This window comes from Ammodytes marinus, assembly GCF_949987685.1.
Source record: "Ammodytes marinus genome assembly, chromosome: 8".
NCBI lineage: Eukaryota > Metazoa > Chordata > Actinopteri > Uranoscopiformes > Ammodytidae > Ammodytes > Ammodytes marinus.
In genome coordinates, this window is record NC_137212.1 from 21,290,827 (window position 1) to 21,318,252 (window position 27,426).

The 27,426-nt window shown below is 41.5% G+C and overlaps 1 protein-coding gene across 2 annotated transcripts in view; it reads right to left on the minus strand.

The window, feature by feature from the left end:
* Window positions 1-1,076: 1,076 nt before the first annotated feature.
* sbno2b (strawberry notch homolog 2b) overlaps window positions 1,077-27,426 on the minus strand; it is a 67,860-nt gene continuing 41,510 nt past the window's right edge. For both annotated transcript variants that reach the window (XM_080032005.1, XM_080032006.1), the window contains 28 exons: window positions 20,555-20,731; window positions 19,060-19,146; window positions 18,259-18,364; window positions 17,606-17,766; window positions 17,345-17,478; window positions 17,048-17,138; window positions 16,743-16,886; window positions 16,522-16,639; window positions 16,325-16,430; window positions 15,978-16,131; window positions 15,686-15,862; window positions 15,200-15,297; window positions 14,687-14,769; window positions 14,160-14,342; window positions 13,248-13,369; window positions 13,002-13,133; window positions 12,757-12,892; window positions 11,497-11,609; window positions 9,888-9,959; window positions 9,592-9,700; window positions 9,431-9,496; window positions 9,175-9,318; window positions 8,748-8,842; window positions 8,060-8,152; window positions 7,731-7,862; window positions 6,944-7,020; window positions 6,422-6,612; window positions 1,077-5,641 (listed from right to left, as the gene is read on the minus strand). In XM_080032005.1, coding sequence (XP_079888131.1) covers window positions 4,284-5,641; window positions 6,422-6,612; window positions 6,944-7,020; window positions 7,731-7,862; window positions 8,060-8,152; window positions 8,748-8,842; window positions 9,175-9,318; window positions 9,431-9,496; window positions 9,592-9,700; window positions 9,888-9,959; window positions 11,497-11,609; window positions 12,757-12,892; window positions 13,002-13,133; window positions 13,248-13,369; window positions 14,160-14,342; window positions 14,687-14,769; window positions 15,200-15,297; window positions 15,686-15,862; window positions 15,978-16,131; window positions 16,325-16,430; window positions 16,522-16,639; window positions 16,743-16,886; window positions 17,048-17,138; window positions 17,345-17,478; window positions 17,606-17,766; window positions 18,259-18,364; window positions 19,060-19,146; window positions 20,555-20,731 — 4,659 coding nt within the window. In that variant the 3' untranslated portion in view covers window positions 1,077-4,283. The remainder of the gene's footprint in view (window positions 5,642-6,421; window positions 6,613-6,943; window positions 7,021-7,730; window positions 7,863-8,059; window positions 8,153-8,747; window positions 8,843-9,174; window positions 9,319-9,430; window positions 9,497-9,591; window positions 9,701-9,887; window positions 9,960-11,496; window positions 11,610-12,756; window positions 12,893-13,001; window positions 13,134-13,247; window positions 13,370-14,159; window positions 14,343-14,686; window positions 14,770-15,199; window positions 15,298-15,685; window positions 15,863-15,977; window positions 16,132-16,324; window positions 16,431-16,521; window positions 16,640-16,742; window positions 16,887-17,047; window positions 17,139-17,344; window positions 17,479-17,605; window positions 17,767-18,258; window positions 18,365-19,059; window positions 19,147-20,554; window positions 20,732-27,426) is intronic.

Genomic DNA, 27,426 nt, shown 5'->3' on the forward strand with positions numbered 1-27,426 from the left:
TGGCTTGCTTTTCTTTGAAAACAAAAACAAAGTAGGCTAAATTGGGAACCTATAGCCTACATTTTACAAATGATAGGCTACTGTTTACTTTAGTTGAGCAGATAAGTGCTACACTCTTTCAATTTGTGATACAAGCGTGAAAATTGGCACGAGCAGTCTCCACTTTGAAAATTGTCCGAGACGATGAAATGAAAAAAATAAAAAAAGTTTTAATGAAAAACCCCAATAGCCTAACATTTCTATGAGACATTTTCAAATTCACAATTTCAAATGTCTTGGACAATTTCCTTGTCAAGTGACCCATGGAGACTGCTCATGCCAATTTTCACGCTTGTATCATCAACTGAAAGATTCTGACGAAAATAAGCACTTAGCCGCTCCACTACTTCGTCCAATTGAATTTTGCGCTTGTGATTTATTGTTATATTGAGGGAACTTGTGATATTATGAAAAGCCTACAGCTTCTCTAATACCACTATCCTACAGAAGTGTTCATATAGTCTACAGTGTATGTGTAAATATGTAAGTGTATGGCATGCAAATATATTTGGATGATGGGTTTCGATGCAGACAAAACATTTCTTTGTCACATTCGAAGAAAAGATCGACTTTTGAACGAGTCCTTTGACTCTCCATTTAGAAGTATTTGGCATATAGGGCCTACAGGTTTGTTATGGAAATTCATCAACAATAGCTCTCTGGGACATTCATCAAATGATGCCCACATTTCATGTGATATTGCAGCCCATCACTGGCAGAAACTTGTCCTGTTCACAATTTGTGTTAACCTCAAGTCAGAAGTTTGCTGCTGAGTGCTGATGGTTTAATAATACTTTTCATATCTGCTCTATTCATATATTCAGTCTATTTTCCTTATATATTTTCTCTTTTTTATTAGGAGTGATGACACCCATGCTGCCTCTTCCTACGTGAGTCCACAAAAAACCTCCAGGAGTAACCCCAGTAAACCGGACCAGGGAAAAGAGTGGGACAACCCAGATGAACAAAAAGACTCAGTTTCAGCAATCTTCAAATTTTTATTTGTTTACAAAGTTAAGATTGCAATTTCATATAGTCCTTCCTTAAATGAGTAGAAAACCTTTTTAAAGAATTAGTCGAAAGGCACAAATTTTACAATATATACATTTGGATCTAAATTATAAATATATAGAAAACAAAAGCACAACCCAGAATAAAAGTGCTGAACACAGTTTCTTTTTTTTACAGAAAAAATAGGCTTTGTTTAAAAATACATACAATCAGTAGCATGTTTTTTGTTTCATTTTTTTTGTTAGCAATAAATTATTTGAGAGTGATAAAATTGATGACATTTAATATGCAAACGGTGGAGGAACAAGAGAGATGGTTACAGTATGCACAGAGGTATCCCACAAGAGAACAGTAACTTGATTATGCCATTCTTAGTGCAAAAATTATAATAAAATGATGAAAGGCCAAACTACACCAATAAAGGATTCTTGAAAAAAAAAAAAAAAAAATGCGGTCCAAATCCCTCAAATGCATAAAGCTTTACTTGTGTGGCTATAAAACACAAAATCGAAGGCAAATCTTTTGCAGACTGCTGTCTCGGAATGTGCCTGATGTGGAATATTAAAAGCAAAAATAATGAGGGTACGAGGAAAATATGCTATAGTAAAATGATGTAAATTAAAAAAAAAATTAAAAGTGTTCTGAGATACTGTAAGCGAATCAGTCTAATCCTAATCATACGTTACACCGAGGGAGAGCCAAAGGCTTGGACAGATCAATTGCACGTCAGTATAACCCAGGTGCGAATTGACTCAAAAATCTGTAAGCCCTCACACAAACTAAATGTTCAACACTTTGCGACACCAATGAAAATAAAACTGTCCACAGAAAAATAACGTTCCTTTAAAAGACACAGCCTTTGATCTTTGCCCTAAGAAGGCATAAACATTAAGAATCACCATCATTTTCACAAGGACAAACAACAAAACCCATCACATTAAGTCTAAAACATAAATACAGCAAGAGTCACAGCACAGTTAAGAAAACAAATAGCACATGTATTGGTTAGTTTCACCACTGTTCAAAGGGGGAAATGATATATTTCTGCTAACGCTCCGCCGTTACACCTCCCGTAAGGTTTTCTTCCTGAGATTGATAAAAGTTCTGATATCTTAGATAAAGTAACTTTAGGGGTGTCTGTGGAACACTTTGGTATCTCTCTGCAAACTGAAGGCCCGATAAAGGTCTACGAGTTGGAGAAACAATTCTACTTGAGAGAAAAGCAAAACTGAAATGAGCAGAAATAAAATCTAGACACTGTACAGCAGTACAGAACAGTGCAATCTTATTTGGTGGGAGGTTAGAATAGAATTTGTTTTTTTATAATAATCTTGAAAACTAGAAACTTCCCTGACCAAATATTTTCGACACTAACCTAATAAGCAGTATAACGTATCTAAAATCTAAATATCCCTTAAATATAAATAACAATAACTTTTATAATAACGATGACTAAAACATCAAGAATGCATTGTGTTCATCCTGTGAAAACTTACTATACACAAGAAGAATGAAGAATCTGATTAACTAAAAGACTATGAAGCACAACAGAAATAAGAAGAGTCATACATGCAAAGGTAACCACAAAGCTTCGCCTGTTGAGAGCGTAAACAGTACTTAGGCATTTATGTTTCATAACAAACGTAGAATATGGTTTTATTGCTTTTTAATCACTTGAACTTATCCCGGCATTTTGTCACAAACCAACAACAGTGCATCCTTTTCACGCAAAGATGGCCAGATCTCACAGGTTTTTAAATATGTACTATAATACACAGTGAACATTACGAGTGAACGCGTTTTCAAATGTTTCGATAGCCTTACAGCCTGAAATGGAATCACATGTATAGAAAATGTGCCTCCCAGTCTCCTATTTCCAAAGTGAAGAAACAGGATTTATTTTTTTCAGACCTCAAGACAATGAAAACTTGAAATTCTCCGTTATCCACTGTAATTAAAAGACATTAAAAACAACAGAAGTTCATATCCATGTTGGTAAAAATGACACAAATAAACCAGACAACAACGCACTTGAGACTTTCCTGAGAAATTCAGAATCAAATCAAAACCAGGAGTCACATCACTAAAATTTTATCGTCAGGTTAAAAAAGGGAATTGGTTGACAAAAGTTTTGGATAGAATTTTTATATATCCATGCTGATCAATAATCCGTGCCATACTGACCCCCATACAAACAGGGAAAGAAGGACGCAGGAAAAGTCCACTGCTCGTTCTAAGAGCAGCTACCAAGACAATCATACGAGCACATACAGGCTGAGTGGAGGCTCCTTCCTGAAACCCACCACCAGCATAGTGTAACACAAACAAGGACCGACGGACTCGAGGGGGCGAAAAAGTTAAATACAATTATACCATTTATACCATACTTAAATTAAAATGATAAACAATGCTCAAGAGTACAAATCTATACATTAGGCTACATGGATTTTTTTTTTAAAGACTGCATTTCATAGATTTCTCCAAAGGCACTGTTTGCAAACAGCAGACTGCTCTTCCTCTCCCCATTTCCTCACACTAGTGTTCATACAAGCAGGGAGAGAGACAAGGGGGAGCATGTAGAAGAAAAAAATACAATGGACACTGAGGCATTTCATGGCTAATCAGCTAAACGATTCCATGGGGTTTTTTCTCTCCTCTTCCAGTTCCAACACCATCTTTTGTTTCACTCTCAAACCAAGCCTTTTGCATACAGCCTTGTTTTTTAGTCAAGACAAACGGCCATGAAGCGGAGTAACAGTAAAGCAAAGTAAAGTAAAGATGTGGTTTGAACCTGGTGAAAGGCATTTTCCAGCATCTTCACCAATCATACCTCGTTAAAATATCAGCAGCGGGAGGTTTATTAAAAGATTTCCGCACCCTGATGAATGAGCTTTTGTTTGGACAGCTCGTCTGTTCAATAAATGTTTAAATTTGTTTCATTTCTTCAGCTGCCTTTCACTGTGGAGGACACACTTTGGGTGCGGAAAATCTCATATTGATCGAGCCCCTGCTATCACATAAACAGCCTCGCTTACAGGTGGATAGAGAGAGAAGGGGCGGAGGAGGCCAGGCTAAAGGGACAGGCAGTGACGTGACTATAGGCCCTGAGGGGGGAGAGAGAGTAGGTCCGAGGGGGTTTACGATCGTAGACAGCAGCGAACAAGACACACTCTGCTTTAAAAGAAACAAAACCTAAAGAAAAACATAGTCTTGACGAGCTGTGTGTGTTCAAGCTATTCGTCTTGTTGCCGGTAATGTATGACTGACTGGCGGTCCGATGCGCTCTGTAGCATGCTGTTCAGAGCCTCGCGCACGTCCAGAGCAGTGGTGGTGGTGGTGCTGCAGTGGCCGTTGGGTAAGGAGAGAGAGTCTGACTGTTGGAGGGCGTACGCGGAAGGGAAGCAAGAAGAAGAAGGAGAGTTGGAAAAGAGAGAGGAGGAGGACGGGTTGGAGAATAGGGAAGAGGAGGAGGGGGACGAAGTTGTTGTGATGAGGGCGGAGGAGGGCAGGAGGCTGGCCGACGGGTGAGACGCCATGTTGTTTGACACGGTGGAGGTGGTGGATGCGGAGGAAGAGCAGGGGGAGGTAGAGGACGAAGGGCTGGCTTTCTGCGCGGGCATCCCGGGAGACATGGGCAAATCCAGGAAATCTAATAAGTCTTGGTGGTTATTGGCCAGCAGGGTGTGGTTATGCTGCTGCTGCTGCTGCTGCTGCTGGGTGGACTGTAGGTGTTGTTGCTGCTGTTGTTGTAGTAGTAATAGAGATGGCGGCTGTATGTGTGAGGCGTGCTGCTGGGCATTCGGGGCGTTCTGAGAGATCAGAGACTCCAGACTAAAGTCATCACCGAATGCAGCGGTGTGTACTCCTACTCCAGTCAGACCCAGACCGGAGTCCAGATTCAGCCCCACATCGGTGGTGTCCGGAGAGGGCGACGTGGAGCTCACCGTCAGGTCCAAGATCTCATCCAGGGGGTTCTTGGATGACATGTTGGGAGACAGTGTGTTGTTCTGGTGGAGTGGGTGAGACGGGTTCTTCAGCTGTGGAAAAGAGGATAAAAAGGGCGAGGGGAAGAACTGTGAGCTGCGGTTAATGTTGGGCAGACGGCCCTGGTTGGGGGCGGATGATGAGGAGGAGGAGGTGGTGGAATTGTTAGGCCAGCTGTTGTGGGTCCTTTGCTGGGTTTGGCTGGGATTTCTCTGTAGGGACAACCGGGCTAAGTTCTGCGAGGGCTGCTGCTGTAAAGTGGCCTGGGCTTGGGCTTGCATTCTCTGTAGCTGCTGGGCGATGCTACCGCCCTGTGTCTTTTGTAGAGCACTTTGGTTGAGTTTCTGCTTTCTGAGCATCTGAGCATTGGAGAGGGCCTGCGAGAGGGAATGGTTGGGCATGGGTTTCTGGTTGAACAGATTGGCCAGCAGGTGTTTGTTGGCCAGCAGGTGTTTGTTGTCCTGCTCCATTTTACGCATGCGCTCCTCGGCCACCCGCTGCTCCACGGCCTGCAGCTCCCTCTCCTTCCGTCTCCTCTTCACCTCCTCGTCCATTAGCAGCAGCTCCTCGCGCACACGGGCCACACAGTTCTCTGGGATCTTGATACCTGGGGAGGGGAGAGGACACGCCAATCAGTCAGGTCAACAGGCAGACTCCGCTAACTGAACGCTTCCAAAAACCAGTTCAACAGATAACAAAAAGGTATATATCCATTTTTATTTTTTTCTTAAATCTAATGTGTGGTTTCGGGAGGTCCATTTCGATTTTTTTTTCTGACTTTCTAATAACCACTGCTCATTAACCGATTATTAACTGTTAACCGACAAGATATAGTGAAATTAGTGTTGTGCTGTGCAACAGAAACACTCTCATTTTCATCTATGCAGCTGTCTAGTTCAGCTGCGTCTCACACACATAAACGTGAAAATGAAACGTAACTAACCTGATCTTAAGGTGGTCTGTCTGATCATAAGATGGAGCAGCTACTGATTGATACAAATAAATGAATATTGTTTCTATGCAATAGTCTGCCCCATGCAGCGCTGTGTAGACTGTGACACACACAAACACACACAGGGCGTCATTCATGGCAGAGCAGTGCAGTGAAAAATAACCTAAAGGGTTTCAGGGTGCATGTGAGTACTCAGAGGGTTTGAGTAGACAAATAAGGAGAGAGCGAATATTTATTTTCCTCAAACTGTCATAAAGAAACGACAGCACTTAAACAGCATCTCTTTTTCCATCAAAACAACTCACAGACACCTGGCTATTCAAATTCCCATTTTAAAAATCTAAGATTTACAGAATATTCTCACCTGTGTGAATAGTGAATAACCAGTAGAAATGTGTAAATTGTTAGTGGACTGTGTCAGGGGGATGTACTCACCGACTTGCTTGTTATGCTCCTTGGTTTTTAGGCGGACAATCTGCAGGATGCTGGAGCTCGTGATGTCAGACACTACGTCGGAGACGCGCTTCCACACGCGCAGCAGAGCCCCACACAACATGTGGTACTGACGCAGGCGCGTGCCCTGCAGACACTCCTGGCCCTCCTCAATTTTCTTACACTTCCCATTCCTAGGGAAAAGTCAGAACAGTCAAATAGTTAATATGCGTACAAAGAAAAGAGCCCACCAGTTTCATGCAAGTCCCTCTTTCAGGAAAAAGTGTACGGCAGGTTGAGAGACTTGCTCAGGGACGGCCCCATCCCAGCATGTTAGACACAGTTCACTGGTGACCAGGGCATGTGAGATTTATAGTTTATTTCTTCATGACTAGTTCTCAGGTGATCTGCAAATCCATGGGAATTTTATCCAACCTTAAAACCACCCTGACTGAATCCTAAGTACCAGCCTGATTGGGTGCATTGAGCCATTAATCCTAAGGGATATTGTGGATTCTTACTTACCAGTTGGCATGGCTACACTTCTTGAAGGAGAATGTGAACTGGTTCTCCCAGCTGTCCTTGGCTTCCTCTGGTGTCACCTGGAAAAGAAAATGTACCACTGCAATGAGTAAATGGTTCATCGTATCCACAGTTTGGTGCCAGGCCATTGGTCGACTTTAAAAAATACATCCGTACCAACACAGAAATTTAAGTAGTGATGAAATGTTTTCAACTTCTGAACCCGAGTCACTATAATCGTACTTTGTCTCAAGGAGAAGATTTTTAGCAGGGTGAAGGGTGGGGAATAGGTACAGCTTCAATTGTCAACATGAATGCATTGGAACCTCATCATCATCCACATTGACATATGCTTCTTATTCTTAAACTGATCATGCTTTTGTCACTGGGTTTAAATGTCTGTCATATTATACAGTATATTGTTGAGCTGCAGTGCCTCGAATGTTTACTGGTTCATTACTATTCCATGGCCACAAGGGGGCGTCAGACTCCATATATACTTCAAACAGCTATTGAAGCTCAAGAAGGAAGTGTCAGTCCTGAAATTATGATGCTTTGTCTTCCAAAACATTGCAAATAATAAGAATTTTTTTATTTCATACCTTTTTATTGTCATCTGCAATTTTAACTAAAATCTTAAAAAGGTGAACATATATAAGGAAGCTTAAAAATTATTTTAACATAAGTATAAAAATGCAATGAAATTTTTTATTCATACAGAAAAAAATATTGATTCCCCTAATTTATTAATCCACGTCTGTCTATTCATAGTATGAATTAAGCCAATTACCTTCCGATAACGTTTGTGCAGGTTTTCCAGGCTCTCGGGGTGGGTCTGCTTGCCAATGTTGGGCTTGTAGAGAATGAGGTTCTTGCCTCGTCCTTGCTCGGCTAGCAGCACACATGGGTGGTTACCCCTCAGCTGTAGAGAGGACACAGAGAGAGTGTGTTATTTATTTGCACTGTTTAAGCTAAGGGAATGAGAAAAAACATTTTCAGTGAAGCGACGTTTCCTTGAGTCATCACATTGCCAGGCTGTGTGGCCTGTATTAAAAAAAGAAACGTATACATACAGAGCCTTCTACAGGAGATCTCAGTCGTAGTGCAACATGGACTCACCTTCAGCGATAGGTAAAAGCCATCGTCTGGACCACTGAGCTTCAGTGACTTGGTGTGGGCCTCTTCCCAGGTCATACCTCTGTCCACGCTGATCTACAGGGGCCAAAGAGAAGAGAGAAGGGATTAAACCATGTGCTGTGGAAAATGGGGAACCAAGCAGCAATGCAACCACACACTGTTGTGCTGAAGGGATGATTATTGCATAGACACCCAAAAGTAATCTTGTATAAACAGATATATAGCATAAGTATATAACACTTATCATATACCACAGTCGTGCATGAACCCAAGACTCTCTCTGTCTCTACAGTATACTTGCTAAACTGGTCTAAGATGCGCAGAATTTCACCCGGCTGCTTACTTTAAAATGTCAAATGTAGGTGAACCTGTAACTGACAGCTAAAAGCAGAAGATACCAGTAATTATCCTGTCCCCACCTTGCACTATCTACTTGGGCCCCTATACATCCTGGGCTGAGGCTGTATGTATGATTACAGCCTTACTACTGGCAAAGGAACAATAATCTAAACTAGTGCAGAGGTAGCCACATGAGTTACCTCTGGGAGTGCAAAACAGACAGTGCAAGCATCCATAGTCATTGATATTTGCTATCTAATCTGTAAGTGACACAATGTTTTTTTCGCCCACAACATATACAGTACCTGAGATGAGGTCATGTGTTGCCTACCTTATAAAGAACAACTTGTCCATCCTGTGGATTTCCAACCGTCAAGAAAATCTCTTGCTTCTCCTCGTAGATCTCATCGTTACCCGGGGCAAGGTCTGTCAGAGGAACAAGTGTTTAAAGTTATTACTGACATGGGAAGATTAGAATCAATCCATCTTTCTTTTTAAAAGCAATCCAATTTTAAGTAAGTTGACAAGACAATTGAAGAAAGGGACAGCAACTATTGTCAGTGTTTAACAAGATGACTGATGTTATAGTCTCTTTTGAAAAGCCTGTCAATACATTTCTTAAAAGCAATCAACGATCCTTGTCTTGAATGTTGTATCTTTTCTTTTAACTTGAGCACCATTACATATACATTTTGGATCCCAAAGCATGCATCTATGTAAAACCATGCCATGTTTTCAGTAACACTTGACATTCATACCTAAGATTCCCATGTCGTATTTGCCCTCCTTTTTATCCTTCTCGATTAGGTAGTCAAAGTTGTCAGTGAAGTACTGGAAGAGAGAGTTCTGCTTGTGGACCTCCAGGCCCAGGATTCGGTTTAAGAACTTGGTGATGCTGCAGTCTGGGATAAAGACAAAACGCAGAACAGTTAGTGCAGCTCATATTGACAGATAAACACCACACAACTGAGTTTCATGTGTGAAGAATGCATGCAGGCTTTTCAGCTACTCTACCTTTCTCAGTACTGATCCCAAAGCGAGACTCCTTGATGCCTACATCGATCATTCCAATTTTCATATCTGAAATAAAGAAAAACAAAGTTGTTGTATTGATCGCTCACAGTAAACGTTGTGCTGGTGAAGTTGTTGACGGTCAACCAAAAGCTCATACATACCCCTGAAGAACATAGCGTCACCCCCAGGGTAGCCTTTGGGAGGGGGCACCTTGTTCTCTATTTGGCCGAGGATTGCTTTGGTGATTTTATCTAGAGCCTTGGTACCGTACTGAAAAAAAGGGGGTGGGGGTGGGGGGAGGGGGTCATCATTGGTATAGACATTCTCTCATTCAGAAATTTAGCAGTGCAAAATAATAACAGTTTAGATCTTGAGATTCTATATACTGCTAAAAGAGATAAACACATAGAGAACATATGTTGCGTATTTTCAGTTAAAAATAATAATAATTGCCTACCTTGTTCTCGAAATTGTACTTGCTCAGGTCTCTGGATTCTGTGGCTCTTCTGTCTCCATGGGTCAATGCACCCTGCAAAGTGGATTAGCAACAGTGTTATTATTTGTATTAGTAGTATTAGCTCGACAGCCTTTCAGAGCAGTATCACGCTAATACAGACGAACGCAGTCAAGTGGGAAAAGTGTAGATCATCAATTATATAACATCATCATCCAACCTGACTCCACTCCTCCGACAGAAGCACAGAAGGATAACTACATACAGTATACGGATACTACAGCATTAGTATGGGACTACTACATCCTTACAACAGATACTCCTTTGAACTTCGAGCACTAGTCTTCTAGAGTTTATTATTGTATGGATGTACATTTACTATGCATAAAACAGCAGCATTTGGAAGCTTCATTACACTCACACCATATAGTGTGACTACACAGGCTGGTGCCCAGGGTATCAAGAGGAAACAATTGAGGTTGAAGTGTGAAGAACTGCCTAAAGACATAACTTTGTGCCAATGGGACTTCAAGTAAAATGTTCAAAGTGACAGAGACATAAGAACACTACAAGACAAAAGACGATTTAAATCCATAATTTAAACAAAATCATCCGTACATTCTTTATGCCAGGGTCTATTGAAGATCCCAGCTTGTATGTGACTGTTTCCCATATTTTTAAGATTTCAAATGAACAGTGAGGGAGGTGAAATTTGGAATATGCAAAGTCAACAGCAGACCAGTCTTGTAGCCAGCTGCTGGCTCTGCCCACACAGAAGAATGCGTTGAAATGTCAAAACAAAGGGATGTTGTAGCCAAATATGACTTCACCTGACTGATTTGGAGTCAGCCGGTATTCGGCCGTCTAAGTTGGTGCGACTCTGTGTGTGTGTGTGTGTGTGTGTGTGTGTGTGTGGTTGTGCATTTGTGTTGTATCAGGTTCAGACAGGCAGACAGATGAGATGTGACCTATTCTTGATGCAGATTTACCGAACACGCCTGGCAAACACAGGAACGACTTCCTGGAACCAGCATCCCATTTGCACACTTCTTGCCCTTTTCCCAAAAGTACTGTCATGCTGTGTCACCATGGAAACAAATGACTGCTAGTGCAGAAATGCATTGATAATTATGGAAAATAAACCTACGCTCATAAATTATCCAGACAAGCTCTTTTTTTTTTCTTTTTTTTCTGCTTATTCAGTTTTCCGTTGTCAAGCAGAAGAAGGGAAATACCCAGAATCCCTTGACATTTGTGGAGACAAGTTTATGTAAGCACAAGCGAACCGACAATACAAGAGACTCTACATAGCGCTTCTAGACTAGGGAATACCCCAGGAAACAGGAAGGACAGAAGGTGAGGGCAGGGTGAGGCGGTGGCAACCCAGAGCAACAATCAATAAACCCAAAACACACATCATCTCTTGTTTACAATGGAACAATTCCTCTAATACTGCATAGGACAACAAGATGACCCATATTTTCCCACAAGAAATATTTCACTCAGTTACCAGGAGAAAATAAAGAAAATTTGAGACAAAAATCTTGAGCAAAGTAAAAAGAGCAAGAACAACTTACACAAACACATATAAAAAGGACAAAGGGATATATACCAGGCTTTCCAGTCTCTTTGCCACAATGGAGGCGAAACGTCTCTCCCCAGCCAACTCAGAGATGAGGAAGATGTACTCTGGGGCCGTCACCTGATTGGACCGATGGGTGCGACCTGGATAGACAAGAAAAAAAAAAAGGGTAAGACAGAATTCATACAGCTGACAGGGAGAGATTAAGCCCCCAGGTGCACTTCATTTCATATATTACTTACATAATTTTACACAACAAATCTCACACCAAGGGTTTTCTATGTCTCTTTATACAAAGACATATCTAGTTTCAATAGACAGACATACATTTTACATGTTATCTTAGCACAAGGTGCATCCATTCATAGAATGGATACATAATAAGAAAAAAAATAGTCATTTTTGATGACATGATAATAAGATCTCTGCAACAAGAAATAACAGGGAAATCTGATCTCTACAACCTGCTTGAACAGGGCGTTTTTCCAAACAAACAACCAAACTTCTATGGTAGTGTCCTGTACTTCCATTGCATCTCAGATAGAGATAGAGAGAACTGCCTGCCAAACAAGAATTAAGCAACAACGTTTCACAACTGCAACCAGAGCATACCCCGTGGAATAACTGAAAGCAATCTAAATGTCACATTATCAGGATTGTTTCAATGAGACAAGGCATTGTTGTTCCTTATTTGCTCATTCTTGGCCATAAAATGAGTGAGAGATAAAAGTAGGCAGGTCTCCTTGGAGCAATCCGCTCCCGACCTTGAAGTTGGAACAGGCATATACATAGAAAGAAGAAAAAATCTAGAAGGCATATATGTATTCATGACAATCTTTCACCCAGACCATCTTTCAACCAGTAAATTCTGGAGAATGCTTTTTAAAATCAGCGTATATTTCCTTACAACCCACTACCGTACTGTGTGTGCACTGAAAAAAAATCCATTGTTAATACGCAGCCTCGGCTGTAAACGGGTATGCTGCTAGCTGCAGTGGGTCAGTCCGAGCCCCTTGCCTATGTTAACATACCTTTTGTGCACATAACCATTTACAGAGCTTAGGCTGTGTATAAACAGTAACACCAGATTTTTTTTATTTCAGCGCACACACAGTACGGACAGGTAGCTGATCATGAGGATATACTGTATTCACCGGTTGTGACAAAAAGTGATTTCGACAACAGGCATTCTCCAGAATCACCTTTAATTACATTTTTAGCTCAATTGTCAAGCTTTTACCCCCGTTTACAACTGAAAGGCCCATTGTAAGATGACATCTCCTGACTCACCAAATTGTTGAATGGCTCTGTCTGCACTCCAAGGCAGCTCCAAGGTCATGTGGACCCTGCGCCGCTGGTTTTTCACTCGCTTGTCTGCCTGCAGGGAAATCCCAGAGCTGGCTGCCTCTGAGATGATGGCCACAAACTGGAGGAGAGAGGTTTAGGATTATTGGTGGAGCACATTTTTTTTTGTCAATGTATATAAAGCAGTATATTCCATCAAAGCTACAGATGTACAGTCAGTAATATCTGACCTTCTCTGCGCCCATGAAGCGATCTTTCTCCTTGAGGTTAATGTGGTCGATGGTGAGACCCTGCTCAGCCCGTGACTCATAGCGGACGCTGCCATCAGGACGCCGCACCACACGACCCTTACGACCAGTCATCTGAAGGGAAAATATTTATCACATTGTTAATTATTAGATTTGGGCTAATAAGGTTTATTAGATTAGATACCCGTGGCTAGAGAGTTTTTAGTTTAGTGTCTCTAAGACTCGTACCTCCGAGACTTTATCTGGTCCACCAAACTTATCGATGAGCTCGTCCAAAGTATTGAGAGGTAGTTCTTTTCCCAGCACAGATATTTTGTTGAGGAGGCTCTGCTTCATCTCTTCTATCCTGGCTGTGAATAGGAAAGCAGAGTGAACATTAATATTTAATCCTTACAAGCTCAACATAAGTCAACAACAATAACAGGGCATAGGAGGCTACAGTGCCAGCTACTGAGTAGTAGGAAGGAAGGTAGGTGTGTTGCTTCTGTTTGATCGAGACTGGGCACACCGGCAAAGGTCAGAAAATCTGCCTTTAGTTGATCTTCTAACATCACTCCTATTGACAAACAGAGATTAGATTGGCTCCAAAAACATCCAGCCCGACTCTACCCATGCCCGTGCCCCTCTGAGCCTGTCCTATTAACTGTATACATGGACCTGAACCCGATCAAAGGTCGAGTCTGTGACCAGATTTTCTTTCAGCGCACACACAGTAAGGGCGGGTAGAGGACCATGAGGACATATTCACTCAATTTGATAAAAAGTAATTTTGGCAACAAGATTCTCCAGAATCGCTGACTCCACTTTTAATAAGTTGGATGTTACAATTAAAGTTTTAAACCACAATTTAGAGTCGTTTGAATGACAGAAATCTGTTCCGATGAGATCCTAATAACACATGAGGAGACATGCTGGTAAGCACAGCGTTGCACTTTATAACATTGTAACTTTGTTGTACATTTATTATGTATGGCTCACAGTATGGTTAAGGTTAAGTGGTTAATACATTACACATTTCTGATAGTTGCACCAGAGCTTACTCCCTAATCCCTATGCCGCGGGCCGGTTTGGAACTGTCTTGGATACTTAATCGAACTTCTGCTAACTACACAAAGGAAAGAAAGACGGAAATCTCCTCACCTGTCTGGATGCTAGTGTGGTTTACAAAGATGACATCATCGTTGTCCATCATGGAGTCTGGTGAGGAGTTGGAGTCCGTGTCCATGCCGTCCGAGTCAGTGCTGCTGTCGTCACTGATGTTGATCACGCCGCCGATGTCCACTGTGTGCTTGGGTACCTTGTGCTGGCGACCCCTGGGCTTCCCTGAATAGAAGCCACACAATGATAGAAAAGTTAGAATCCAAAAAGTACAACTCAAGAACAACACCTGAACAATTTTGTTTTTGGGAGTTTCATTCAATAAGACGCCAGAAATAGCTGCAGACTGCAAGTGGAAAATAAAAAGTGTTTCACTATAAATCAAGGCTGCCAGAATATAAAAATACACTGTGAATTTTGTCTGCAGGGCAAATACCTACCATGTCAGCTCAGCACTGGCTATACACAGTACAAGTGAAAAACATAGTACAGGAACTGTTCTTTCCTACTATTGACGGGGGGCGTACACATGATGTCATGATCTGACACACTGCAACTTCTTCACTCACGTTTTCTCTTAATCCCCGGCGGCTTTTCTCTCCTCTGTTTCTCCGAAGGGAAATGTTTTGTTACGAGCGACTGGAATACTCCCCTGAAGGAAAGAGGAAGAGGAGAAACTTTTATTATGATAGCAGAGCATTCAGGACAACACAGCAGATGATGCTGTAAGACACTCTCTACATTCTTGACTTGGCCTCATTAAAGCTGTCAGGTGTTGACAGGCAGACTAAAATGTTGTGTGAGATCCAATATACGCAGACGTTCAGGCATGTCTGTCTGGGGTTTAGGGTCAAACAAGTTCAAAACACACAGCACCCGTACCCGCCCTTTCTTTCTTTTTTTCTACCCCTGGGTGAATGGTTTGTTAATTTTAGTTGCTCCTAAGAACTCAATGGATTGTTTGGTTTAATTGAGGACCTGAATAGCATGGCCTACATCTTTTTAAAAAGAATTTATGTGGTGAGAACCTTTTCTCCTCAAGATTGGAAAATCAAAAAGACAAAATAATCATTTCCACTCACTCTGCTGCGGAAACAAATCTATCGAGTTGCCCGTCATTCTCATCCAGGACTTCTCTGGTGCGCGACTCTCCAGTAGACTGCAGCCCGATTACGATGCACTGTGGGGGAGAGAATCAAATATACATCAACAACCAAACGGATCGAATGTGTTTACCAAGTGAATTCTACAGTGGACACATTGCTGGCATCACCATGGCACATATTATAATATCCTTGTGGAATTTTGTAACAACTTAAATGGCCTCAACTAAATCCTTTTACAATCAAGTACAAAAAAGAAAAAGAGAAGAAAAAAATAAACAAAAACTAAACAAAAACAATACAATGCTTTGAGTACCTGTGACAATGAATGTACTAGAGGTAAAAAAAGATCACATCTTTGCAATTCCTTCATTTCCTACATACAGTATATCTTAGTCTGGGTCAATAATAATCTTCTAGATAAGCCATACAATATGCTTCAATGTTAGAGTGTATTGTGCTGACCTTTCCGGCCTCCAGTTGTTTCTTGGCCAGCTCTACCAGGCAGCGGATCTTGGCAGCGATACAGAGGTATTTGAAGAAGCGCTGGTGAGACGACCAGAACTGTCCCCACAGAGACTTCCTGCTGACCAAGCCCAGCTCATCAGCCGCAACCATGAACACCTTCAACGCCTCCGCCCACTAGACACAGGTTTACAGAAGGTCAATTTTCCCACTCATTTCCCAAAGCATACACAAAGATCATAGACACCGCCACTTCATTCTAATTTTTTTTTTAGAAGGCCTATGCGCTCACCAGTCTGGCAGCTTTGTTATAGACCAGTTTGAAATCGCTGTCCAGTCCGATCTCTTCGATGCGGAAAGACACACCGGAGAAGCTCAGCTGCCTGGCGATGTACATTCCGCTCACCTTCATGTCCATGGCAACGATTTCCATGGCACCGACACCTCTGTATACAAACAGCATATCAATTATTCAACATAATTCAATCATGAATCAACCAGACATTACCACAAACTGAAGGTTAGGTGTTTTTTTCCGATAAGCACAGCGATTTGAGGATGTGCAGTCACACGATTGAAAAGGTTCTCATAGAACATGAAGCTTTAGAGGGAACTTCTGAAACAAGTCATCCTACAAACCTCTTCTCTATGGCGTGCAGGAAGTCATCAAAGGTTCTGAAGGGTGTGCCCTCTCCCCAGATTCCCAGGCGGCTCATATAGATCATGTTCTTTGGCTCAGAGGCACCTGGGTGCAGACATGACGAAAAATTTACAATTAAAAAATCCTCCGTTGTATTGCATTACATGCATGAGTGTCACTTTGTGGTTGAGCCTACCTGTGGCACTGGCATACACCACTCTGGCCCGAGGCAGTTTGTTTTGCAGGTCAAGCACTGCCTTGCCCATCTTTGTAGATGTGGCATTCTTGGCTTTGTGGCATTCATCAAAAATAATCTGTAAGGGGGAAGAGTCAAGGGGCAAACAACGCTAACACATCGAATACAACATTTTGTTTAGAGAACTGTTAGATAATGAGGTTGTTGAATTGAAAGGATACAACTCCGTCAAAATCTGACTTGCACCAATCCAGGATCTGTTTTATTCTGGTCCGGTGCTGCCCACCTGCCTGGCTCTCTCCAATCAGCGCAGAGTAAGTCGCGAACAGGACTCCTTCTGAGGTAGCTGTGTCTCCATACTTAATCTACAATTAGAAGGAAGCATTTGAAGGAAAGGAGTGTTAAGATATGGATGAAAAGTTAAAGAGACAAGCAGTAACCAAGTATAGCTTTTTATTTTCTGCTCGTACGCACATACAACTTCAACATTTTCTCAGCCTGTCATTGTAATTCCAGCCGGACTCACCTTGTTTAAGGCATGCACAGGAATATTCGTTGCATCTATGTCTTTGAGATCTCTCTCTGCATCGAATTTCAGGTCATTGGATATGCTGAACCTGAGGGCAGGAACAGAAAAGAAAGTGATGTAATTCAGCAGCCTGCTTCTGCACAAACTTGCTCCCACATGCTATAATACATTCTCTCGAATTACTGGTAAAAAAACGCAATTATATAAAAGTAGTGACACCAAAGTGAAACTACAGATGTTATTTCGCTTTCAAACTGGTTTTATTTATCTACAAGATCGGTACATCTCTCTTACCATAGTGATTTCTTCCTTCCCTTTAGATAATTCTCCAGGATGACCCCTGCCACTGTGCGTCCTTTTCCCACCCCTGCCCCGTCTCCGATCAGGAAGCCTGCCCTTTGGTTGTTCTGAAGGATGACCTCGTGTTGCTACGGAGGCACAGAGAGCATGAACACATGAACAAAGATGATTGTATACTCAAAACCGTGTCAGTTATAGTTACACAAATGAATGAAGTGCTCTATGTACTGTGTGTATGTGAGCCTGTGTGTTTACCTGGCATGCATAGATGATGGCTTCTAGCTGCAGAGCGGACAGCAGGCCACAGTTAACAGTTGACTCAGGGATAGACAGGGTGTACGTGATGTCAGGAGGAGGGACACTGGAGAGTGTGTTGGTCTCCACCACTTTGTCAGGATGAGAAATTCCTATAGTGGCTGGAGAGAGGGGAAAAAAACAGAATAGCAGTTTTAAAGAAGAGAAAAAACATTTGGAAACATGTTAAAGGTGCACTAGGCAGTTTCGGGTGTCGGGGATTTGTTTACATTCGCACCTGCAGTTAGTTTAAGAAAGCATATTTACTCCATGTCATTTTTAATAGTGAATTTATATATCGTCATAAATCGAAAACAAAAGTATTTTGAGGCACCTGGAACCAAATGTAAGACTTGAATATGTTTAGCAACAATTCTGTGGGCCCTGCTGCTCTAAACAGCCACATTGAAACATTAACTTTTAAAAGGTAGATTTTCCACTTTTTACAGGTGGCTTAGAAATGTCTTTAGAAAATGTTCACTACTCTGACAAACCCAAAGTTACATGGTGCACCTTTAATGGCAAACTGCATGAGTTCCGTGTCATATTGAGCATACAAATGTACATGAATGAATAGGTAGCTGGATGTGTTGACATTCAGTCTGGTGACTTACATTTGGAAGGTCTGTACTCAGCATATGTGTCTACATGTCCCAATTCTTCTGACTCCTCTTCATCGGCATCCTCCTCTTCCTCTGGCGGCGGCTGGCTTCTTGGAGCCTTAGGGCGCCAAAGACACTTTATTGGATAATGTGAATGACATCACTGAACAACCACATTTTGGGGTGATACTTTCAGATTAGGCAAAAACCGAGTTAGGAAAGAGACTGTAAGCAGCAGGCAGGTAGTCGGTAGAAATTTAGCACAGCCCATCTAGGTATATTCAGTGCAACAGTACAATGACACATTTAGCTGAAGAAGCAGGAATGAGAGCTTTGAAACATGGTTTGTTACTGTAGACAGGCAAGAGTGTTAATATTCACACAACGTCAGATTCATGTTATCTGAGAAATTGAAAAATGCACAGAGTCCCATTTTGACAGACAGGCCAATATTACACTGGCTCTATTCTTGTAAAATATCCAATTTAAAAAGACAATTCCGCATATGGAATAATATGTTGTCTGTGCATGCAATATGAAACAGTGTTGCAGAATTGCCAAAGAAGGCACAAGCATTACAATTTCAGTCATCTCATGATATGACCATAATGAACTGCACTGTCAAAATGTGGCCCTCAGTCTTAGATTAAAGGCATGTTATGTTGCTAACACACAGGGCAAGAGCAGCTGCACATTAGACACATAACATTTATTGCATATCTGCATTACTGAGAACGGCCAATGATTTGGCTCATCTTGTTAAGAGTGCTTGTTTTCATTTTAACGTGAGGTTGGAGAGGTTGGTGTGGCTACCTGGAATCCTCCTAAAGGTGGGGTGCTGATAATAGCAGTTATATCATCCAAACTGGCCAAGCCATGAAACCTGCCGGTGCCATTTAGCTGTCGACAAAACATAAAAATGAGGAAATGAAAAAACACAAATAAAAAATGGTGCCAAATGCATAAGAAAAGAGAAACAAAAACAAAACATGAATACAAAACTGTATGTGTGTTGTCTGCAGATGTGAGATGCATGTGAGAGTGTGGGCACAGGGGGCATGGATGTCTGACGGAGCAGCACTCAACAAAAATGCAATGTGTCATCTGGCGGTGAAAAGCCAGCGACAACAACAACAAAAGGCAGATAAAGCTATGTGTGTCTGGGAAATATAATGGATGAAGTGAGGGCAGAATGAAAAGGAAAACATAAAAGGCTTTCAGAAGGCTCTGATACATGTCTAAATGATATCCCTGGACTATTTCAAAGAGGACTCCACAGGAACAGCATTTAAGAAGTTGCTCTACTCTGATCACCAACTTGGAGACCATGATGTTCTAGAGTTCAATGAGTTTCCTTGAAGGGAAAGTACATCAAGAACAAAGATGATATTTGAAAATATAAGTAGTACGTTTAAAAAATTATAATATTATACACTACAGTATGTGTATCTACAGCGGTCCGTCATGTTTAGCCAGTGGGATTGAAGCTCCTGCTATGCACTGGCTACAATTTCACATTATCTATACAAATGGTTGGTATTCTACGGGCTTGTTTTTGTCCATAGGTGTGACTGTGTTTTTCAAACCTCTGCGTTCAGTTGTTAGATATTGTGGTTGTTGAATTGAATAGTGATACCTGTGTAAAAGCCAAATAAAGATGTGTAGTAAGAGACATTTTTTTAAATCATAATTTATATAAATTTCAAACGATTAGCAGAGCAGAAGACGTGGTTGAAACATTCAGTAACTGATGAAGGCAACCAGTTGTTTCTTCCCATGGAGATAATAGGCCAAATTGATACAAAGTGTCTCAAATTCACTACACAATAAATATGTGGCTAACACAATAAATAAGGATAAAAGAAAACAATTGTTTTGAGTGTAAATATTGCAGTGATGCCTGGGTGCTTTGGCGGTATTTTCATAAGAATGAAGTACACAAACCCAGCAACACTATGAATCTAAGAGTGAAATGTGGCAGTGAGCAGAGCAAGAGAGACAATCTTAACTTTTTTTTTCTATTGCTATAATTGATGTATTAGTATGTATTTTTTATTTCACTTCAAATGTTGTTGTTTCTTTGTCTCTTGTCATCAAAGCTTGTATGTGCTAAGTGTATCTCCGGCCTGTATTAATACATTTATTAAAAAAAAGAGACAATTTGACGCTTGCTTGCTGGTGCTTGGTGCCCACCTCCTCACATACATGTGATTTGAAAAAGATTTGTAAGACAAAATGGTTTTAAGAGGAGTTGGTGGCAACGGTAATCAGTGTCTGTGGTTATGCCAGGTGTGTAGATGCTTGTTACCTCTAGCTGGCTCTGTGCTGGTGTGGAGGTGGTACTAGTATTGACGTCCCAGAGGGTGGGAACTGCGTCCAGGGTTTCTGTGCTGATGAAGGACTGAGCATCAGCATACTCCGACAGGGAGTCAGCCGGAGAGGAGAACAGAGAGTTGGTGGAGAGGTCTTCAATGCAGGACAGGTCCTAAAGGAAGAAAACAACAGGGGGTGTTAAGTTCAATCTCCGAAAAGAAGGCAACACGTGGGGCAGAGCAGCATGTCTTCTTACGTTCTGCAGATTAAAAATAGTTTACTATTGGAACTGTTTATGTATGTATATGTAGATTTCAAAATCAATACCAATGTATACAACCACAGCCAAACCGCCTCTCCAAATATTCTCTTTATCATCACTATAAGTTGAAATCATATATCCCATATCAGACATAGCAGACGGGTTGTGCAGTAAAGGAATAATAAGCGTATTGACATTTTATTATTTCTTTATGATAGAAAATGAAAAGTGTGAAATGAGTGTGGATGGGACGGAACCGCAGACAATGAACGGGGGCAAATTCATTCTGGGTTTCTGCCAATGCTGCACTCTATTGGGAGAAACACGAGTAGCCTAAACAAAATCTAATCACACACAGATGTGTGAGAGTGAGCAAGTCAAATAGAAAGCGAGGGGCAGGCATAATGAGAGTGCTTGTGTCTGGGTGCGTGTGTCATTTCAGACATGGCTGCCTTCCAGTCGCCCCTCTATTCATATCCTTTCCATGCCATTACCATGCCATGCTCTTTAACTAGCCTCTCACAGGCACCCCAGGGCCCCCGGAGACTTATAAACATGGATGTGAGGAGATAGGGATTGAGTGATTGGGAAGGGGGACAGAACAGATGAAGTATTCCACAGTCTAGAGAACCATGAAGCAGCCTGGAATACTTCCTGAGAGCCAATCTCTCTAATTCAGCAATCTCATTTCACTGTTTACCTCACCTAAAGGGACAGTTACACATGTTGGATAAGGTGAATATGCTTATTCTCTTAGATGAGAGGATTTGCACCACTATAGTGTAGTATCTGTACTGTTTGCACGTTTAAATTTACCAACAGCAGCTAGTTTAGTTTAGCACAAACAGTTGCCAGGCAACCAGGAGAGACTGCTGCTTGATGTTTTTTTTTGTTAAACAAAAAGTCCATTACTATCATGTTGATCTTTTATCTCTATGGGAAGTAAACATTGGGAACTCAAAGTGAAAACGGTCCAGAGACAGAGGTAAATGATTAGTTGTGATGCTGCCTTGTAAGAGACGATAATGTAAAGAAGCATTATGTTATTACAATTTTGTTTTATTAGAGCCTTATATGTAATAACTTGTTGATAATGTAACAAACTGCAGTGTTTCCCCTAGAATTTTTTTTAGGCCCGGTGGTAAGAGCTGATAAAGAGTATGTGCGCCGCGTGCGTACCACATTTCTAGAAGAAATTGACCAAAACGAACCCCATTTGGGATGAGCCTCTTTTGACAGCCCGTTAAAAATGAGTGCATAGGGTTATGCTTTCACATTCAGTACGTTTGTACATGTGGTGTTTCTCACAGGATTTTTAGATCCTGCTGGGTGAGAATGGACCTTCTGAGGTCTGGGGGCATGCCCCTGCAGAAGACAACCTTATAATTTTTAAAGTTAAATGCATCAATCTGGTGCACTTTGAGGTGAAATCTGATTAATTATGTGCTCTGTAAACAGCTGTCATGAGTCCTGCCTATAACTATTTTCTGTAATAATTTGGAGACACAAGCCATGTAAACTATTCAAGAAAAACACGTGGATTTAAAAAAAAAAACAATAAACACTAAGATCTAATATAGACAGCTCCTGTCTAGTATTTCTGGAATAATCTGTATCACCTCACCTTGAAGCTAGCCTATTGATTTTTTTTTTAATGCAAATAGCCTTGTTGAAAATAAATTAATTAACATAGGCTACACATCATGATTAGCCTATCAACATGTGTGCTACATAAGGCAAATTCCCTATTCTGACCATTATATTTCATCTAGCCTATTTCTCAATTTAAAACATAAAAATAAAGTAGCTTTGAAAATACAAAGAAATAGGGCTACAATAGCCAGCTGTTTTCAAGATAACTTAACAGTTAAAACAATAAGTAAATTAATATGTCCCTTGAAAATATGTCAAAGGCAGTAGCAGTGTGGCACTTCTGTAAACTTACTGAAACGTGAGCATGCCGTTTTTTTCTGCGCTGTCTCTGCTGTTGATACAGATTGGGTGTGTTGCCACGGCGACGTAGCGATTTTAACTTTCTAAGTTTTGCTCAGCACTTTTTCCTGTTCAACGTCCCTGTTACTGAGTCCTTAATATCTCCATAGAGCAGGCCATACCCGTCGCTATGGGCGGGCCATAGGGGGCCGGGCCCGCCCCCAGAAATGCTTGTGCCCCCCCACTTGGGGCACAGATCTCTCAAAAAAAAATTACTTTCATTTTTATTTTATACTATCATAGTAGCTAATTTTGTGTTGATAAATACTAATGTTGCATTCTTTATCATCAAAACATTTAAAACATAAATAAACAATGGTGTGATTTTGTTTGATTGATGGGAGTCTATCTACACTGAAACAGCCTATCACGGCCTTACTGAAAAGAAAGTAAGGCTACGTAGGCCTACGTAATACGTCAATGCAGCCGCTCAACAGTTACCGCGCATTTTTGAAAGTGAAGCTGGATGAGTTTTCGCCGGCTTACTATTTCATTTCTAGTTCATCATAATCGATATTCGGTAATGGTTGAAAAGCCCACCAACAGTCTCCTCTGCCAAATCGGATCGTCAAACTGTTGTCACTTTTCGAGCCGCACAACAGACTACTACAATCCGAAATTATGGACTTGTTCAGCGCGGTGACACTTCTGATTGCGTGAAGCCACAGTTTTGCACTGTGGGAACTCTGCGCTCCTCCAGCCACGGCCATCGAGGCTGTGCCGGAGACCGGCCGAGAAGACGCACAATTTACAAGAACCTCCGCGGATTTGCAGTTGAGGAAACAGTTGGTCCGTCACAAAGTGACATAGACGAAAAGACTGAGTTCAAGAGTATTTTACAGTGTTATTGATGCTGTGCAAGGAGAGATGGATGCGCGTTTTGGAGAGCGCAGTAGCGAGCTCATTGGCGCACTGGCTGCGTTGAACCCGGAGGCCGAAAGATATGTTGATGAGGAGGTTGAGCTCGGAGAAACGCCGCCTCCCGCTGTACTGATAGAAGGGACTGGAGAGAGCACAGCCCTGCCTCCACTCAAAGTAGGCTACCGTGTGTGTGTGTGTGTGTGTGTGTGTGTGTGTGTGTGTGTGTGTGTGTGTGTGTGTGTGTGTGTGTGTGTGTGTGTGTGTGTGTGTGTCCCTCTGTTGACTGCTTTAAAATGCAATGTTTGAGATATGCGTCTGGTGTTAGGCTACATTGAATATGTTGTTGAATAGTCAAGTGTTTTATGGATATTCATAACATTGCTTCTATGTAATGTATTGCTTTAAATTATGAATTATGAGGACTGATGTTGTAGGCTATAGGCTACCGCTGTTGGTTAGTTTAACGTGATGATTACGTGCTGCGCGAATAGGACTATTAAAAATATAGGCTACGTACTGTAGGCTAAAAATAATTGTGCCCCCCTATGCATTTCATATGCCCCCCTTAAGACTGAGGTCTGGCGACGGGTCTGGAGCAGGCGCTGGTTTTATTTTTGCCACTAGTTCTGCGTTTGCTTGCTAGTCATGCTCCTGCTCATTGGCTTCCGTGTATAACAAGTGCGCACCGAATGCACACGCGCATCGCGCCCGCCGTGAGCAAACACACACACACACAAGCAGACGCACAGATCAGCTGATGGGATGATCAAACGAGAGGTTGTAAAGACAGGCACACACGAGGGGTAGACCGACAGTGCCGCGCAGACGCTCGCAAATGATTATTACGCAATCAATGAAAAATGTAGGCTATTTAAAAAAAAAAAAAAAAAAAAAAATATTTTAATTTTTTTTAAAGTCAGGCTGCTGTTGGCCTGGCGGGGTGTCCCCTTGGCCTGGCGGGGCCGCCAGGCCTGTATAATGGTAGGGGAAACACTGAACTGCATTATCATAACGTCATATCATATGCATTATCATAATGTGCAAAATCCATCATCATAACATATTACATATTGTAAAAAACATATTACATTTTAAAATGATATACTGTACATTCAGTATATTCTTTCTATTCAATGTGTAAACTTTTTCCATTGACATTTTTCCTCCTTTTTGGTTGATTCTTCTGGACTAAAACAAAAATGTCATTCTGTTAAGACGGTTGAAGCATGGAACCTAAAATGTTAAGGAAGAAAATAGCTATTTTGTGCAATATGCTGCCACTGATTAATGCTGAGAAGCTGTGCTGACCTCTGTCATAACTGTCTGTTAACAATTACTCACAGTTCAGCTGAAAATGTTTCACAGGCATGAGAAGACAAGACATGGAGCTCTTAGTGTAAACATGACTACATCATGTGGGAATGGGGCCTAGTGGGGGTGGCTTACAGCACACAGACACAGATACATGTGTATGTTATTGTGTTTGCCATCTGAGGTTAGAAAAACAGCTTGCTGACCGTAAGAGGTGGATGTTTGTAAATTGAAAGGAGCACTTTTTTTTAAAAGGGTGCAGCACTCAGCTTATCAGCGTTTGCTGGACGTTCCAGGATTATGCCTATCTCTTTTACTCTCTCACTCTACCTTTCTCTTTCCTTTTCTCCCTGTGTTTATCTGTGTGTGTGTGTGTGTGTGTGTGTGTGTGTGTGTGTGTGTGTGTGTGTGTGTGTGTGTGTGTGTGTGTCTGCTTTCTGAGGGCAAGATCAGACATGAGCCCGTAAAACAGGCTCTCTAAAGGCTGTTGTCGGAAGCAGACTGAGGGGGAAGATGTGCAGAGGGTCCCTGTAAAATATTACTTCTACCAGTCCCAAACATACAGTATAAACTGTCACTGTCAAGCACTTTTCCCTTTCTACATTTTTTTTGTTAATCCTGTCGGCTGTGTGTTTTCCTATCTCACCCCTTTGCTCCCCTCCTTCCTTTCTTTGCTCTGCTGGTTGAGGGGGATAGATGAATAAACAACAAGCACAGACAAGGGACAATGTGTCACCAGAGACATCATTCAACGGAAGATTAATTGTGGAAACACACAGATTGCACATGTATTTCACCATGTTTGTTTCTTGCAGCAAAGCAAATCAAAATCATTTGCTGGAAATTATCACAAGAGTCTGTTAAGAACAATTTTGGATTTGACAAGAAAATGTATTTACAAAAAAAAAACCTTATCAGACTTGATATGGAAATACAGCCTAACTTGAGTTAGAGTTCAAGTTATGAGCTTTCCTATTCAGACTACAGTAGTAACTGGTTATGAAACCGGTTAACTCTTAATTGCTTTAATGAAATGCATCATAATAGACTAATTCAATCTGAAGCTGAAAATAGTCCTAAACAAATTTGTAATGCAAATATGTGCTGTGTTACAATGTGACTTCTAGGTGTTCCAGTTAATGCAAATTCCTGTAACTGAACATACTGTGCTGATGCAGTGTTGCTATTACAACGACCAACAGTCCTGATACAGGTTGGTTAGTGCTAACCGAGACATGGCCGACCTCAGGACCATGCTAATCAAGTTGTTAAGCAGAGCGTAACAGAGGGGGCAGTGTTGGTCCCCCGGCAGGCCCGTGCCCAGGGCTAGTTCATCTACTGTTCCTAAGACTGGGCCCTGCCAAGCAGAGATAAGGCTTGAATTCCAACTGCTCTGATGGCAATCTGGCTCCTTCCACAGCACACACAGAGCCGAATATCTACTAATCCTGCCTCTCACTCTCTCTCTCTCCCTCGCTCTCTTCTTCTCTGCTGAAAAATATATAATTCAAGTATGTTGAGTTCTCTCAAATTTGCTTTCAGGAAATTAAGTCAGCTTGAAGTCACTATAGTAATTTCCGGGAATTGGTAAAATAAAGAGTGTGTGTGTGTGTGTGTGTGTGTGTGTGTGTGTGTGTGTGTGTGTGTGTTGTACTCAAACAGATTAATTGTGGGAGGCTCTGTATAGAAGCGTAACAAACATGCAGGTGCCGTACATCACATTACAGTATGTGTCCACAGATGTGGTAAACCTCATCTCAAATGTCTGGACTCAGACAGTTATCTCTCTACTGACTAATGAAAGCCTACAGCAGTGAAACAAGGCAGCAAGTAGAGGCAGGGGCTTCCCTTGTAGTTCACAAGACGCCAGCGGAGCTGCTAGGTGTTTGTGGTTGAAGATGGTGGTTATCAGCTCTAAGAATCAGACCTGGAAAAACACTTCTAGATATAAACCGCCCACAAACAGCCTGGCTACATCATCTGTTATAGAAGATGTATTCACAGTGTGAGTAATCTGAAACAGTTTCACGCAATACCTCTCCTTCTAAAAAGATCCAATGGATCCTTGATCATAAGAGATAATTGCTAAGAAACACGTTCAAGATAAAATAAATATTAGAATTTACAGAACTGTTGAAGAGCATTTATTGATGCTATCTATACAGACTCAACGGTTGACAACATTGACACTGGTTATGACAGGACCCGGCCCTATGATAAGCTCATGCTGTACAATAGAAGGAATTCTAGCTTCTGTTGGTTAACCTCATGTACGGTAATCTCCATGGCCTGTGTACATGTGTAAATGTTGCTCTATAATAATAAAAGGGAATTGGTTTCTAATCACAAATCCCATCAATAGGAGTGTATCAGGACATAGACCACTAGCTGTCAACACTCGAATGTGTTAACCACCTTTTTTCCTCTCCAATTTGGTATGG